This window comes from Porites lutea, chromosome 10 (assembly GCF_958299795.1).
Source record: "Porites lutea chromosome 10, jaPorLute2.1, whole genome shotgun sequence".
Classification (NCBI taxonomy): domain Eukaryota; kingdom Metazoa; phylum Cnidaria; class Anthozoa; order Scleractinia; family Poritidae; genus Porites; species Porites lutea.
Window position 1 is genome coordinate 17341385 of NC_133210.1, and position 18336 is coordinate 17359720.

The following is an 18336-nucleotide window of genomic DNA, read 5'->3' on the forward strand; positions in this document are numbered from 1 at the left end:
CCCCCCCCCCCCCCCTGATGAAGTACCTACCTGGAAAGATGGCGATCAAAACAAACTGGAGACAGAAACCCCACTTTTCACAAGGAATAATAAGCGCAGTGGTGCGTTTTGTACCGCTTTTATCGCAGAAATGGATGTATTTTTACCTCTTTTATCGCAAATTTTGCGGCCATTTGGGGAATGGAGCAAGGCTGATTTTTATCACGTTTTAAAGTTTGAACATCGATCGATGATTAGAGAGGTCGGCACCAAGGATTCACATCAACGAAATGTTCTAAAATGTGGAGAGAAGGTAGGCACCTCTAAGCTTTTTTGAGAGAATTAGAGAGCTCAAGGAACTGTAACAGCCGTTCGTAATATGTGTTATTTGCGGCCCGTTGGCGAACTTTCGAGAGACCAAAACTACCGTAAATAATGATATGGTACGTACACTTTACATTTAGAGGTCGGCAAATGTCGTGTGTGCTACTTCAGATCTGAAATTTCCACTTCAATTTTCTCCATACATTTCTCTATAACGATCGGCGGCCATTCTTAGAGAGCAAAAGGTCTGGGTCGAGTCTGGGCGTCCGCCATTTTGTCTTAAATTTCTGGTAATGTATAAGAGCCGGTGTTTGATCCGCCCACCATTTTCTCAATTAATCCGATAATGTCACAGGGTCCAGAGGAGTTTCGTGTGAATAAATAAATTACTTAATTAATAACCGCAAGCCAAAGCCTCGCTGGCGCATGGCACGTCGCCCGAAGGGCGACCGAGGCACGAAGTGCCGAGTAACAAAAAGGACAAACACATCTCCTCTGGACCCTGTGATAATGTCACTATCAATACGTGACCAATCACAAGTACAGGGCTTCTCAGCATGGTCCGAACTTACTTTGTTTACCGGAAATTGTTAAGTAGAGACACAGGGTCCAGAGGAGATGTGTTTGTCGTTAGAACATCAAAACCCGTCGAAAACATCTGAAATAATGGGTTATTTTGATCGCGTTGACGATCGCGTTACAGTTTCGTTACACATTCTGTATACCGCAAACCAAGAGACTGAGGGCTCGCAAGATGGGATTACAGTATAAAATACTTCGTGCCTCGGTCGCCCTTCGGGCGACGGCCATGCGCCAGCGAGGCTATGGCTTGCGGTTATTGATTTTCAAAATGGCGAACAACAAAGTCGATCTGGGTCAGATAAGAAGCGAAGAAATCGTTTACAGTAGATTCATAAAGATCCCATTGGGCTAATTAATCGTGCTATAAAGCGACAAGTATAGACATTTTTCAAGGTGAGACTTTAATTAAGTAATTTATTTATTCACACGAAACTCCTCTGGACCCTGTGGTTGAGACGGTTTTTTCAAGTGATATCATAATCGAGCGAAATGAAACATTTTTACTTTACTTCTTGCTCCTGCAGCAAACACGCCAAACATAGACTACAAGCAGCCTCTCATTTTTTTACTGCTCGCAGTCAACGACAAACAATGATCAGTTTCGTGTGAATACACAAGACCTTTTATCTTACAACCTCATCAAGCACCGTGATGGTCACAAAGAACAGAACACTGGCCAGTCTGAGACGCGAATAATGAAAGTAAAGGAAATATTCTAAACAATTGTCAAAACGCTCAACGGATAGTTTTTACCAAAGCTTCAGCTCTCTCTTTGCAAACCATTTAAAACTCCATTTAAGACGGTATATGTTTTTGCGGAAAAGGAGGTCTTTTGAATATCGGTATTGGAGATGTCTGGCAAGAATCGCAATCGCTTTGAATCGCTGCTCGGTGTATGGACAAATCCAGTATACAAAACCTCCTGAACATCTCTGCTTGCTAAACAATTTGTTACAGTTGGTTTTAGTTCAGGTTTTATCGTGAAGTTGCTACATGATTGGAGCAATTTTGATCTTCCAAAGCTTATGCCAGTAGAACACATTTTCTGGAGGCCTTCGTCATGTTTGTCTCTCATACTAATACACGCCAGGATACACGCCAATAAGTTACTCATTACGGCTCAACCAATCAGGAATTTGCGGACGCCAGCGTCTGCAGAAATGAATAAAAGGGGGTTTTTATTGCAGGCGTCCCTTCCCCTCTCTCCCCTATCCCCCTCCCTTTTTCCCTATCCCCTACCCCTTTCGACGCCTGCTACGCACGCTAGAAATTACAGTACATCAAGGGAAGTTATTTTCGGGACTTTGAAAACTGACCGCTTAATACAGGTTCGACTGTAGGTACAATAGAATTACATATTTTCAAACAATACTACGGTGTGAGTACCCTGTGTAAAATCAGTATTTCATTAAATACCGTTTTGTTTCTGAACGAAAGAGAAAAGTTATAATTGAACAGACGCGATTTCTTAGACCTGTATTTTTGTGTAGCGAATTTAAAGGTACGGAAAAACTACTTTAGCAACAAAAAACGTGTAACTTGTCTTACAAAATTGCTGTAACGAGTTGAGTAGCGATGTTGCGCGTTTTACCACGAACGTTCAAACCTGTTAACAACCTGATTTGTTTCAAGACGGGTTTGATGTGGGTGGTAAAAACGCAACATCGCTATTCAACTCGTTTTCCAGCAGTGGTGCAAGACAAGTTGCACGTTTTTTGTCGCCCGTTTTTCCGTACCTTAAGTTAGAGAATATTTATTTACTCTGGAGGAAATTTTTGCGGGAAAAATATTTGCGGTAATTTTTATTTGCGAGAACTTATTTTTGCGGATAGCTGAAAAAGTCGCAAAAATTAGAACCCGCAAAAATTTCGTGCCACACGGGTATTTCCGGTAGTGAAACTAGAAACTAGAGCCGAAAACACCGGATGCTTTCCCAAGCTAAGATCATGCCTGAAAAAAGCGAAAAGACAGAAAAATACTCAGAATACATTCATAGTTGTGTTATCTGTCCTAAAATTTGTGCTTGTACAAATGGAATGTTTAATCGCGCACCATTAAAATCACTGACAATTTAGCATTGCTTTTGAGCGATACTGCAGTGAAATTGTTCTTTAGCATGAAAACTTCGGTTGACAAGTACGCTTGTGTACATTTTGGAGGGTCGTACAGGGGGGGTCTCTCGCACGGTTCACGAACAGAAAAAACAGCGAATCACGGATCACGGCTATCAAAATTTCATTTTCCCGAATCACGAAAATAAACAAGTAAGGTACTCGTTTTAATAACCTTCTCTTACGGTAGAAAGAGTGTTTGAAGAAAGAAAAATCTATAAAGGCTAAGTAAAGGCTGCTTATCGGAAATCACATACCTAAATCACTCTCGATGGACGACTCTGACCATTCGTCCACTTCGCGTTGTAACTGCCCGAAAAAGCAACAAATCGTCGAAAGAATCTACCTCGTAATTGTCAGGAATAGGATATTCAGCGTCTGAGTCAGTGTCATACTCTTCCTCCTCTTCTACCTCGGCTTCCTCTACTACTTGAACATCTTCAATGGCCTCGTGCGATGTAGAAGGCGTAACAGTCGTAACGGTCGTAGCAGAAGTAACAGTCTCCTCTTCGACAGTGTTAGGGCTGAATGAGACTTTATCTTTAGGATAGTCTGATGTTCTGTACATGTTTAACGGCAATGTTCCGGCCTTGAACATGGTGGTCTCTTGTCTCACACTTCTCTGTCGTGCAGCCCTCCCATTATTTGTCGCCCACTCAATCATGAGGTCTTTTTCCTGCCTATTTAACTCCCTTCTTGCCTTAAGATGCTCCAGCTTCGGAATGGCATTTAGTGGAGTGCTTTGGCGCAACACGGGATAATATGATTTATCATGTGTGAAGTAGTAGGCACTCCAGGGTACTACACGCTTAATGCTTTCGTATACGGTATTTGCCAGATTCCGTGCGTACTGCCAAAAGGGTAGGAAACTGGTCCTTGAAATGACCAACTGCGTGTAGGTTTTCAACCTGAACTGTTAGACAAGAGTACACATCAATGGCGAAGCTTGGTTATGTTCTTTAACTAACGCCTCCAGATCTTTCAGTCCATTTAATATCATGTTAACCGAACGCTTTGTCTGATTAGAAATAGTTCCTTGAAAACCCCTTGGTTTACCTGTGCTGGCATCGTTTACATCGTTGCTATGCGACAACGCTTTTTCCGTTGTTGTTTCCAAGTAACTGTCAAGTCCTTCCAGAAGCTCGATTGCTTATGGTAGGGAACGTTTTGGTACAGTCTGAAGTTTCATATGAACAGAAAAGGCTTTATACAGGAGACCAAGATGGCCTAAATACTTTACAATGCCTTTTATTGAGGTAATTAAAGTCGCCGGGAAAATTGAAACGTTTCACGAAAAGTTTCAAGTGACTTGAAAACCATCCTTACAACCGACATAGCGAACTTACGGTTTCTTGAACTTTGAAGAAAGCGGAGCATGTCAATCAAGCTTAATTAATTGCGTGAAGTTAAACTTGAAGTAAAATAGCATCGCGCGTGTTTGAAACTGTATTTTACCTGAAGTATTTAAAATTTACTTGTCTTGAAATATTTCTAAGTTAACTTTGTGCTACCATCGTCATCCTGACATAGTCGCCGTATTCTCTTGTTCTTCTTTTAATCTGATTACTTATTAACCTATAGAAAAGTCGGCCCGTATCTTTCAGAACGGTCCTTGATGTCGTTTAATAAGAAGTAAATAAATTCCTACCTTGTAATGAAGATGTATTTCCTGATAGTAGCGGCCTCTCCTTGTCCCATTGCTCTTGTGTATTTATCGCAAAGGCCTTACTGCCATCTTTTCCCTTTTCGAGACGACAAAATTTAAGTTCAACACAGGAGCCGAGGCCACGTTTCTCAGCCTCTGCCTTTAATCCGGCAAATTCCGCGAACTTTTTAGTAAACACTGCCAAAGATGAATGTTCATCTGTAATTGGAAAGCGAACTCGTTCCTTTCCAAGAAAATTAAGCGAGCCGACAGACTTTGGGTCAACGTAAAATTCAATACATTCGACCCTCATCGTACTATACGTACTCGTCCCCTCCATGTCTCGGATGTTTCGATGTTTTGGATCACTGTCCTTTGATCTCCAGTGGCATAGGAGACCATAGGCATAGGAATAGACATCTGATCCATGATAGGCATGTAAAGCACGTGAATTTGCACAATGGATTACTTTAATTAAAGCGAAGTCTCTTACTTGTCACATTTGATGTTTTCAGTCTTAAAATAAGTCTTCCAGAGCACTCGCATCTCAAAATCACGCCAAATAGAGTGGTGAAATCACGAATATAGGTTAATAATTCAAGTTCTTCACGGGTCACGCAAAACCTTCAGATCACGGATCACGAAGAATAATTTATTAAATTCACGTTTCACGGAAAATAAAATCAGCCAATCACGCATCACGGGAATACCCCTGTACGACCCTCAAGAATGCATCATACAATTTCTTCTGTCACGTCATTTGCTCTTGAAGATGCATGGGTGCTGTCCCAATGAAGTCTGTCATGAGAACCTAACTATCTACCTTGCCTCTTTGAGGTCCATTGCGCATAAGGCCTCTGTCTTGAGAAAGTTGGCAATAATTTTTTTTTTTTTTTATTTTGTCTTTTTTGTGACTGAAACCATTTATTTTTTTAAGCACAGGATTATTATTCTCTGTTCTATAGCTTGCACAGTGAAAGACTCTAATCCATCCATGGAATATTCCAAGTCTTCCAGGGGGCTTTCTTTGAGCATCAAAAGGGATGACGTAACTGGCAGCACATTGTTGGGAAATAAGGTAAAGGCAGATATTACACACGTGAATAAAAAGCACTCAGTTAATTTTATGTTAAAACTCAACCGTTAATTTAAGCCCATATCAACATATAAATTTTCAAGACTTGAGTCGACCATTTGTAGACAGTCAAATTATTTCCTTAGAGAATTAGTTGAGAAAATTTGATAAAAGATCAAAGCATTTTCCCCTAGATGATCACTATATTAATTCTTACCACATTTTCTTTCGATTGATTATTATTAGGAAAAAATTGATGTTGGTCATTAGTGGGCCTAAAGGGTTAATAATTATTACTAGTAATAGTTGACACTAGTTGCCCCCGCTCTGTATGTTGTCAGGCAATAGTATTCTTGGTCGTTTTGTAGCTCTTTGAAACATACATTGAACCGATTCCTAATGAAGATTTTCAGACATATTCCATACATATAATCATCTCACTCTTGGTTAATAAGTACATGTAGTATTTATTAAATATTATAACCATAGGGACTGATAATGTACAATCTGAGGTACACTACTCCATTTCATTGATCAATGCATTTGGTATAGGTTATAGGTTTTTTATAGGTTGATTCTCAATTTTAATATTATTTATGATCATGAATAGTTATGGTTATAAGCAAATTGGAATTAACTTAGGTTATAAAACCTTTTTTAACCTGAATTTCATTTTGACCTACAACATGTACGTGCCAGTTTTGTCATCATTGTTTTATTTTGTGCCATGTAATAGGTATGGAAGTAAGGAGTTTCTTCTGGCTGATGCACTGAACAATAAGTGTGACACCATTTTTACATGTGGTGGAGTGCAGCAAGACAGCTTGGCTTGGATGGTTATTTGTTTCTTAGAAGCTCTTAACAGGTCAGCTACATTTTTATTTTCTTGCAATTTAGAAAATGAACACCTTTTTACATCAGTCGCCTTAACTTGATGCCCTTGCTGTTTGAACCTATCCACATTAGCTCACATATATATTGCTATGGGAACCAGAAAAACATTCCTGGAGCAAGGGTTGAGAACCAATAACAAATTCAATGCAATGTATGCGTTCACTTCCACTGTATTCAAACCTGGAATACATTCACCTTGTTGGAAGGTACATGCTGTCACTCCGCCAAGTGCTATTCCACCACCCTTGTTTTGCCATTGATTTAGACATTTATTATTTTATTAAACCCATCAACAATAGATGAGCATGGGGAATGGTGCCTGAAGGTGGAGCCACAAGACAAGCAGAGCGGATAGCGCAGGCTATCCATGACAACCTGTGAGCAGGAACCACCAGGCACCGTCACACTGAATATCAGTGAAAACTATAAAATACTTACCACATACTTATCATGCCAAGAGGGATGGGCAGGAAAAGCCAGGCTGTAAATATGTGAGCCCCTGCATGCAAGCCCCGGCCAACCCACATACCAATCCTTAGGGGGAAACTGCTAGCCAGCATTGTTTCGTGTTTAACTTAGCCTAATTACATTTAGCAACATTTAAAAGATTTATGATTTCCTATTCCTCTACACGGCAGCCACCTCAGAACTACCACAATACACAAGAGAGCAATCTGCTGCACCAAATATTGTGCCTTGAGTGGGTTGCATTCATTTTTTGTTACGAGTGTCGCCAGAAACAAGTATTCTAGCACTGTCAACTGGAGCACATGCACTTTTTGAAACCTATATAAGAAGGACACCCACTGATGGTGGCCTCCCTTGCTGTTTTCAGTCATTTTCTGCAACTAAGCTCCCTATACATTTATGTGAAGGACACCTCTCTATAAGTCCCATTAGTTGGTCCTGATTCCCACTATGTTTATCTTAGAGAGAGTTGATTGAATTTCAATTTCTGTTAAATTTTAAACTATTAGCGCCCTCTTGGGAGGCAGTACACTGTAGAACATTAATTTTTGTTGATTCCTGTTCATGTGGATGCAGTCTACAGATACTAGATGTAAAGGAAATCTTTTTCTAAACAAAATGGTTGGAAGCCGTATTATTGTTGTTCCAAAACTTCAGTATAAATCAGGCCTTAAACAGATGATGGAGAAAATGGCAGAAAAATTGTAGGTGGCTATTATGACATAAAAAGAGACTACAAAAACGTGTGGCCTTAATGAAAAAAAGACTGCAAAAACCTTTTTTTAGCTGGAACATAACTGTAGTGATATACATAATGTATGGTGAGATTAGGCACTTCGGGCAAAAGATCAGAAAACCCTACACTATTATTGGCCACCCACAAATTGAAAACTTGAGGTTTTTTTGTCCCTCTCCCAAGAGAAATTTGATTTCTTATTCCCCTTTTTGCTTCTGTATTTTTTTAAATTTTAGTACGCTGGAGCATCTTTTCTGTGAAAGGTACCTGTATTATACAGGTACCTTTTCAGTATTTAACAGACACCCAAATTATTAAGAAAGTGCTAGTGAGGCCAGTACCATAGGTATCTACTTAGTAAAGTGTGCACTGTTCTTTTGTGAGAATAATATATTAAAAGGGATGATCAATCCAGGTCCATATATTTTTATAGCTTATTTTAAAAAGTTCTATTTTTAAAAGTAGTTGTATTTTGTTAGATCTTACTAGTTTTAACTCATTGTTTGTATGTTTTTCATATTTTATCCAGAATGTGTTGGAAGATTATGATGACTCTTGTAGTTACTGTCGGCAGTGGAGGAACGGCATCAGGAATTGCTATTGGCAATTACTTGACTGGCTCAAAACTCAAGTAAGGCTCCAGTTTAAATTTTTTTTCTGTCAAAAATGGTATATAATTTTTATGTAAATTGGATTGGACCTTTGGACAAAGCCTCTCCGTATATAAATTTGTTAAAAAATGGAAGCTAAGAAAAAATTTTTCCTTTTCTTTAACTTTCTAGATGCCATGCAGTTAATGTGTCCGACAATGCAGCTTATTTTTACAATAAAATCAATGAAGACCTTAGGAGAGGGGGAATTAATGACAAAGCAGAAGATATTACAGATATTATTGATGGCTACAAGGGGGGAGGTTCTGGCGTGTCAACTCGCTATGAACTAGGTGGGTACACTCTTATAGGACTGGGGTAATTGAAGTGTTTGAAGGCGGGATACAGTTGTGCAAAAACTATTAAATTTGCTTAGTATTCAGGGACCGCGCAGAGGGAGGGGCTGGGGGGGCTTTAGCCCCCCCACTTTTTTACAAGAATAAAAATAAATTAAACAGAAAATAATTTAACAAAAGTAACGGAGTGAAAAATAGCAAAAAATCGTTAATTCGAAAGTGACCAGAGTTACTGGCAAAGACAAACGCGCAGATAAATAGACAGAATGAAGCATTAGTCGTTACAATTGTAAAATATTTCTTCGCTTCTAACCTAGCAGAGGTAAACGTCTTTTAAATGGCTTCTTTTCCCTGCGGACCTCTCAGGAAAACGCGTTGTTTCGTAATGGGTCAATTTCGATCCAAAGTAATAACTGGGTTTAGTTTATAAGGCGATTCTCAAACAAATTGTTTATTAGTTTCAACCTTGAGTTTTGGAAGATTATGAAGTTATTGTTTCTCTTGTTATTGTGCGTCCTGATTTTAGCTCGATCAGCGCGAAGTCCGTCTTTTGATGTCAGGCTTCACGGCTCGTTGAGCATTCCAATTGCAAGTTTTGTTGAACGCGCGCGGTCTGTTTATAAAAACATTTTGTCATCGAAAGTACTTAAACCGCAGAATTGTGTATAACTCTGGTCATCAAGGAACATTCAATCCGGCGGTTATTACGAACAAAGAAGTGCACATGGTACACGGCAACACAAATACGAACGACGAGAGTTCACAACCTCCACTAGTAATGCAAAGAAGAGATCTCTTAAAATTTCTGATTACTTTTCCAAGCAAAATGGAAAACCTTCTTTATCTGGTGAGTAAACTCTGCATAATTTTTGCTACTTTTTTCTGAATCTGTTCTATCATTGAATTTTCATTCACTAAATTATTTTCAGTTACCGTTTTGTTTTGCCGCGTAAATATTTTGAATCAATAATTAAACAATTATTGAACTCGGCTTTCGTATGATATGAAGATATACAGATCTCGGAGGGTGTTATCCACCGAGCTCAAGCCTTCGGCTTTGGCGGATAACCCCCTCGATCTGCATAACTCTTCATATCATACTCAGCCTCGTGCAATAATTGCTCAGTAATTATACAGCCTTGAGTTCAAGGCAGCTCAAGCAAAATCGTTAGATTTCTGGCTTATTTATAGTAATTAAAGGTTGATATCAGTAGTATAACATAACAATCTATGATATTTCAATTTAGTGATGGTGAATTTTCAGACCCGATAGCAACATCACTGAAGATTTGGAAAAAAATCAATAGTTTTATCGTTATTCGCATTCTCCGTCACTTTAGAGAAATTGAATAGAAATCCACAATTTTCTTTCACGCATTCTTCTTTAGCCCCCCACTCGAAAACTTGCTGCGCGGTCCCTGGTATTATCTGATTCTATACACATTAGACTCTACTTGCAAACTCCCAAACCTTCCCCTGCTTTCCCTGACTCTTCTCATACTGAGGTTGGCCCACTGAATTTAATTTAGTAGAAACAGTGTGCATTTCTTCTGGCTCCGTCAAAACGCATGACATCATCTTACAATACAACTGCTTCCTGCCAAGTGTCTTTGAAGTTGGTAACACTGCAGAATCATCGACAATGACGCCAAAGGGTAATACTCAGACGGAAGTCACTGCAGGGAAGAATACATGTTAAGAAGTTACTGATCTGAGTAATCAATAAAATAGCAATTGACTGAGTCGTTTAGTGTGACGCGACAAGTGGTGTGCAGTGTTTTTTAAACTTATTATAATATTTTTATTATCAAATTGCAGAGAACATCATTAAGATTTCAAGAACAACTGGAATATTGGTAGATCCAGTATACAACATAAAGGCGATCAGAGGAATGTTAACAGAGATGATAAATAATCCTGGAAGATTCAAAGGAAAAAGAATACTCTACATCCAAGGTACAATTTTTCATCACTGTCTTCCTCCTTTTGACGTAGTGTTCAATTTGTGCTTTTTGTCACTGATAAAGAGCCTGTCAAATGTTTCGCAAAACGCAAATTATTTGCTTGTTGGCAGTCTTAGAATCTAAAGGTCTCCACTGAATGCTCAAAATGACCATAGTTAGTCTGGAGAGTCTATCGGATACTTATAAGTGTTGCTGCTTAGTAACGGTCTTTTAGTCTGTTTTTAGATTTCTCATTGCACGATTTTGGCTTTTAGTGCAATCCAAGATGGCAGTTGACCTCCAAGGCAGAGTCAGTTCCTTGAACACTTGCCATTGCTCTGCTCTGATTAGTTCAGAATATTTTGGCGCGAAAAATACATCGATAAATCAGGGAGGATAAAGGCAGGATGGAGCATTGAACTCAACTTCAGGCATTTATGACTGACAAGTTTGATTTTCTTGGGTCCAGACATAAACATATAAAACTGTGTGTTAATACTATTATCAAACTAGTTTACAGGGTTCACACTGTCGGCTGAAATTACAGACAGAAAATAGGATTTGTAGAAAAAACAAATTTCCCCGCCTTCGAACGCACCGGCCGGAAGTGTGGGAAGAGCCCTAGAGCTAGTCCTACTCCACATCACACATCGCTTGAAGAGCTGAGTGCTCGATTCGTCCCCTAACTATTATTCGACTTGCTGTAAATAACCTGAAAATCTACCACACTATGACCCAGGCCTTATTATATATGACAGATATACGTCCCCGGGTGATTGGTTAAAGTTAATGATACCACTTTTTCTTTTTAGGTGGGGTTTGCATGATGGCAGAATGGATTCCTTGATCACAGGCTCGCAACCCTGCAGAAGGGATAAAGCAAGTTTCTTATTGGGGAGACAACAAAGATCCTCTGCCGTTTTTAACAGTAAAATAAAAATAAATATTAAAGAAGCAAGAAGTAGAAGGGTAAAGGCAAGAATGGAAACCGATGACCTCCCCTCTCCAGCTTGCCCTTAAGAGCGAGAGAGAGCCGGACGGTTAAGAGGGTCCCCTTCAGCCGTGTTTTTTCCGGATGCAGGATTTGCCTTACTTGAATGTCGGGATTCGGGATATTAAAGCAAAATGGAGGCGAGATTCGGGAGTACATAGGATACGGCTTCACCGCCGAAAAGAATCATCGGGATTGCGGGATTCAGCGAAAATTAAGGATGGCGTCATGGGATCGGAGGATCGTATTAGATACCCTCAAGTAATCAGCTCGTGCCAATACCCTCGGGTAGCTAACCAACTAAATGTTTATTCCATGTCCCAATGAAAACATAGTAGAATGCTAAATTTGAACCTGAGTAACTCAAAGGCGGTATAATGCTCTTTGAAAGCCAGTGCCTTTAGAACTTACCTCTTTCCAAAGGTCGCCCTGGAGCTAGAGGTGAGTGACTGTCTTTGAGAGGTAAAAACAAGAATGTGGCATGGAGTGCATGAACAGAATGAATGGACTGGTCCACCGCCAGGACAAGAAAAACTGGCTGTTTCCGAAAGAGGCCGTTAGAAGACGTTAGACTGTGTAAAAAATAAATTTGAGTATGACAATTGGGATTCGTAATGTTGGCTGCGGGTTAGTGATGGCCGCGTGTATACTGAAAGATCTGCTTGCATGTTCGTTTCAAAGTTGAAATATACAAGTAAACCTGTGTTTCTAGAGTGATTAAAGTGATTTGCCAACTGAAAGTCAACTTTGTGCGAATGATTTAAGAAAATCATGGAAAGAAGAATTATTTTACCTCGTATCAGACGATTTGAGATAACCTTGTGTCAATGATTTGAGAAAATTATGGAAAGAAGAATTTTTACCCAGTATCATACGAGAATTCAAGACAAGTAAGTGATTTGATTTCTCTGGCAGTGCCAAACTATTAATAATTATTCCTATTGTCTATTACACTGTCTATGTTTTTTTTTTATATAAAATTGTAAGTAAAACTGCCATGTTGTTTATTCTCCATTACATGTAGGTTTACGTGAATGTCTACGGCCAAGGCAGTGACCAAGTCGAAAGCCAAAGCTAAATAATTTAGTGACTCTTTACCAGTTATGTAATTTGTCGTTCTTCCTTTTTGCTTTTTGACCTTTTTTTTGTAACACATTGTAATGTGGTAGAAGCATCTTGTAATAGTACAAAATGAAAAAAAAATCGGAATCTATTTCTTGAAGGAATCTCCACTGTTTTAGCAAATTGATGTTCGCTTGTCAGGATAATCAGTTCTGGTCCTCTCTACAAGGGCAGCCTGCCTCGGACGGTTTTCTCTGTAGAGGCATTCTTGATTTCAGCTGTCCTAAAAAGTCTAGAAACTACTTTTAATATCTGTTTGGATATTGTAGGGGAAATTGGTAGGCAAGTTCTACGTGCCATTTCCGTCCCCCTGAAACTGTTAGCTTCCCTGATGGGTCTGGTCGAGAGTTCGAGGACATGGAGTAGCCTTTCTTTCTTTTTAATTGACAGAATAGGAATCCTGACGGGGTATTATTTCAAAGTTACGTACCTACACCACCATAGGAACGCATCCGATTGCACGTATTCACAAGTTCCCCTAGTAACACACCCGTCTGGAATTTTATTTCAATGATTACTAGTAATTCACATGGCTCGATATTTGCAATTCACAATATTACGTTAGAGGCATCCCGTGATCTTAGCATATTTTGGCTTTCGTCATCGCGTGTCTAAATTTAACTTTGGTTACGCCACTTCGCATTTGATTGATGGCATCTCCAAACTCGTTGTTGCGATGATACGCCCCATTCTTTTCGGTTGCGTCTGAGAAAATTAAAATGGCGCTGGGAACCTCGCCTTAGTTTTTGGGCTCGTGGATTCATACATTTAGTACCTTTTCTTCGACAAGAAGCATCTTTTTGCCTAGGTATTTGACAATTCGCGTGACTGTTCCGTCTGTCTAGACTGATCATCTCTAACACTAATATATAACATTGTACATTGCCATGTTTGTATCAGGAATGCAAAGGAATACAAACCTTCCACTGATCTGACTCGCGCCTTGTAAATTGGTTTATATCCTAAAGGACCTTGAAGCCTAATAATTCATCATATCAGCGACGAACAGTCTTTCGCTTAGAAAAGGTGAGTTAAACGAGAATGTTGATGTCTTAGCATATTTGCAGGTTCCGATCGTAAGCTATCATAGGATGGTGTATTTTCTCCTATTAAGTAAAGAGGTATAATAATAATAAAGGCTGATAAAAGCAGCTCAAAATACTTCTTCTCAGTTTACCAATCAGTTTTAAGCCTTTAAATAGCTGCTGTTGGCCAGTACCCTAGTACATGAAGGCTCCATGTTGTTTTGTGCTTTATAATATCCAGACAAGCAGAGACAAGTGATTAATTCGTGTTTGGAGAAGTTCGTTTCTCAGTCGTTCTCATTGGCCTCTTCTTTTGGTCCTTCATGAGCCTAAACGACCTTTTGTCGAAACTGTTTACTGATTTCTCTTCATTTATAATCCCTGTCGATGAGAATGTATAGGTAGTTTCTCTCGGTGTTACACCACCAGTTTCGTAAATGCAAATTACGATGGTAGCAGCTAGCAGTAGTCGGACATGCTTTAGTTGCATTTCTTGTGTATGTATGTGATTCCTAGCTTTGACGTTTTTTGTTGAGAGTTCATAAAACTTGAGACGTTTGTGAATTTAATTGTCTCTCATCAAAGCGAATTTTGAAAAGAACTGAGTATCACCAAAAGAAATTGAAACTGAACAGGAATGTTGAAAAATGTGTATCTGATCCAAAGTGAAAGGGGAAGTTTGGTTTGTAATGCAATCCTAGCATCGAAGATCAGTAGTACAAACACTCTTGATTGAATCTTGTCAACAGATTTTATTTGGGAAAAAACATCTTCTTTTTCCTACCCGCCTTATATGGTCAAAGTGCTTGCTTCTGTTTTGTTTTGTTTTTTTTTTCCTTGGACTTTTTAGCTGGTTGAACCAAATTGGTCTGAAAGGGAAAATAAAAGTCATGTACAAATTGACATTATTAAATTGCCCTAAACGGTATTAATGGACCCTCCGACTCCTTTTGGCAAAGTAGGGAAGACAGGGAGCTGTCATTAACGGAAATTATATTCAGATTTTTTGTGCAGCATCTCTCTGCGTGACTTAATCCTCTGTTTACGGCTCGGTCTAGGAAGTCAGACTTGGCAAGTCGTGACTCTCACGATTTTAGGTACCTATGTCACACTCTCACGAGTTGACAACTGATTTCTCCAAACCCTTTTGGAGCTGTAGGGTTCGTTTGCTAATTAGATATCAATAAATAGCCAGCTCAATCCGAAAAAAAAAAAACGCTCCGTAGTTGCGTTTGATTACATTCTTTTAGTCTACCGCCACTCGCCGCTGCCTCTTGTCTCAAGATGGCACCAAAAAAACATCGAAATTACAAAACCTAAATTGTAAAATTGATCATGATGGCTACTGCTACAGCTTAAAGTGATACAGTGACTTCCAATACCCATAATCCCTGCTGGATTGGTCCTTTCACTTGGAAATTTGGGACATCTCACGACTTTTTACCCATTTCTCACTACTCCTCCTAGCTCCAGGTTCAGAATCTCACATTTTTTGCCTTTTTGGGGGTTGGCGTGTCTGGGATGTGGTCTGCTTCCATATAAAAAATTATACATTCTTAGGAATGTTTTGCATTTATGTAATAGTTAACAGTTGTTAAGAAATTCAGTTGCGCTTAGTAGACTTTTCGCACAGAGACACTCGCAGTCGGGAGGTTTTTTGTTTTATGCTCGCTTGGCGCTCACCTTTGAGTTACTAACAAATTGTGCCCCTGTATTACTCATTCCTAGCTTGGTGATTATTGTTAAGCTACCTTGACCTAAAAAGTGTTAAATCTCCAATTTGCAATTATTTTGTACAGCAGTTACACTCTTCATCCCAAATCAAAATTTGCCATGAACTTGTAAACAAGGGTTGTGACTTTGGAGAGAAAAAAATGGTATGGGTGATTTAATGGCGAAAAACCTGAAACTTCTACAGAACTTTTTTAAGTTCATGTAAACAACTTTTACTTCCCCTAGGTGATTCCTTTTCAAACTTATTGTCCATTTAAGGTTTAAGAGAGGACTGGTCTTGAGTGACTGTTCAGACAGTTGTAGGAAAACTCCACCTATGTAATATACTGCTATTGCTCTAACCTTAACTGTATTTACCTTTTGCAAAAGCGCACAGTGCAGCTTATATCAAAAGCTCACTATCTAGCAAATACCGCCTCATCATTTAGCAAACTTAAAGTCCTTGACATATATAGCATTAATTCTTTTTCTGTTGCTTCATTTATGTATTCCTATCACCATAATCTTTTGCCTAGTAGCTTTCGTAACCTCTTTTTAAGTACGTAGTAACCAGGTTCACCATTATGAAACTCGACTAGCCTCTCAGTATAGTCCTCATTTTTGTAGAACTAATATTAAGCAGTTCATTATCTTTTTTTATTACAAATTCACTCCACTACATTACAAGCATTACAAAATAAGCTAACACTACTATAAGAAAAAAAAAAAAAAAGGTGTGGAGAAGGAGACAACCAAAAGCGCCAATGCGCCATACTAGGGATGGCCCCACCAATTAAAATATAAAAAAAATATATACAAATAGAAATCTAAATGTTCTAGTTATCCTTAATAAAGCTTAAAACATTTCTTTTAAAGGTTGCAATACTGTTTGATTCTCTAATATGATTGGGTAAACCATTCCACTCATCTACAACCCGGTTAAAAAACTATATTTAAAACCGTCAGTTGTACTAAAATTTGGAACAGTTAGGTCCTGTGTGTCATTTTTCCTCAAGTTATAACCTGTATTTCTGTCCTTACAAAATATGAGCTTATTTGAAATGTCAATATCATAATGCCCATTAATTACATAAAAAAAATGTAACATCTCTAGTGAACCTCCTATTAGATAATGACAACAATTTTAGCTTAGATAGTCTAGTATCATAATCATCATCAGACCTAGTGATCCATCTGGTAGCTCTTCGCTGAACAGCCTCCAATTTATCGAGGGCCAACAATTTGAAATTCTTTGCCAGTTACACTATAACCACTTCCTCCCCTATATTTGAGATTATCTCATTTATAGTTGTTCTGTCGATTAAGTTTTATGTTTGCTACACACTCTGTAATCAAGTAAGCCTTTGTAGTATACCCTAAGGAAGCCTTTTAATATAAACCCCCAGCTTCTTTAGGCTTCCTTGTCACAACAACTTATATTTTAATTAACACCTCTTGTAACGTTTTATTATTATTTAGTGTGGGTGACTAAAAACCAATAAATGAAATTAATGAAAATATATGAAAGCAGCTTTCTCCTCGTCAAGCAGTGCAAGACTATCATCTTCTCTTTTCAAAGGACTTATGGTCTTCGGTTGAGTAGGATTTGTTGCTTTTTTAAGCAGCTTCCAATACATGGTCGTATTCTTAACCTCGACAAACATATTGAAGAAGTAACTAGCCTTAGCTTGTCTTAAGGCAGAGGTAACCTCATTCCTCGCTCGTTTGTATTCTTGCCACAATAAGGGACACTTCGTGTTAATCGCCTTCCTAAAGAGTGTATACCGTGGATTCATTTTACATAGTATTTTATCACTTATCCACGGTACAGATGTATTTCTAATTCTAACCTGCTTCCAAGGGGCGTGGTGTAGGAGCATATCATGGTTATTTCTTATTTCAAGGTAAATGACAAAGAGAACTTTCCAACTTTGGGCATTAGTGGGAAATAGGATGTACAGCATTAAGTGAAACTTTGGCTCCTTTTTGGTTGTAATGATATGTGTCTTGCAGGTCTACTCTGATGGCTTCTGCTCCAACATTAGCTCCATCCTCGAAGGAGACGACTAATTATGCAAGATTATGTTGCCTTTTAGTAGATGGAGGTGCCAAGGCCTTGAGATACACATTTGACAAAATCCACTCCGCAGCAAACCTGTTTAATGTTTTGAAAGCTGGTTCTGCGGAACATTCAACGCTGCAGTCCCTTAAAAGGAAGAGAATCATCAATGCTACACAATGGGGTAAGCTGTATCCCTCTCCTCCTTCATCTGTAACATCAGACGACTTTGACATCACGTTACTGATGGTGCTACTGAGGAACATCTGTGGTCTGGCTGCTCCTGCCACAGGCTGGGATAGTCTGCCATCTGCTTCAGACACCAGTGTTGAGGCTAACATAGCCAGAGTAAAGTACTATAGGAACTCGGTCTATGGGCATGCCAGCCAGGCGTCTGTGGACAATCCAACATTTAATTCCTTGTGGCAGGATATAAGTGCCGCACTGGTTGTACTGGGTGTAGATGCGGCGGCTATCACAAAACTGAAAACTGAGACTATGGATCCAGATACAGAGAAGCATTACCGAGAGCTGTTAAAAGAATGGAAGAAAGACGAAGATAACATTAAGGACCAACTTGATAGAATGGAAGGTAGTAATTAATAAAGGTTTTGAAGTGTTTTCTATTAATAGTTCTAAATAGGTTTTTTTTCTTTCTGAGCTTAAATTTACTAAAAGATTATAATAAGGTGTTAGTGGGGCTGAAACGAAAGCTTGGAATTA

The 18336-nt window shown here is 38.9% G+C and overlaps 1 protein-coding gene and 1 pseudogene across 2 annotated transcripts in view; both read left to right on the forward strand.

Moving 5' to 3' along the window:
• Window positions 1-5370: 5370 nt before the first annotated feature.
• On the forward strand, window positions 5371-11550 carry LOC140949604 (uncharacterized; annotated as a pseudogene).
• A 1973-nt stretch (window positions 11551-13523) lies between these two features.
• LOC140949835 (uncharacterized) overlaps window positions 13524-18336 on the forward strand; it is a 53734-nt gene continuing 48921 nt past the window's right edge. For both annotated transcript variants that reach the window (XM_073398971.1, XM_073398970.1), the window contains exons 1-3: window positions 13524-13624; window positions 13717-13842; window positions 17568-18205. In XM_073398971.1, coding sequence (XP_073255072.1) covers window positions 17578-18205 — 628 coding nt within the window. In that variant the 5' untranslated portion in view covers window positions 13524-13624; window positions 13717-13842; window positions 17568-17577. The remainder of the gene's footprint in view (window positions 13625-13716; window positions 13843-17567; window positions 18206-18336) is intronic.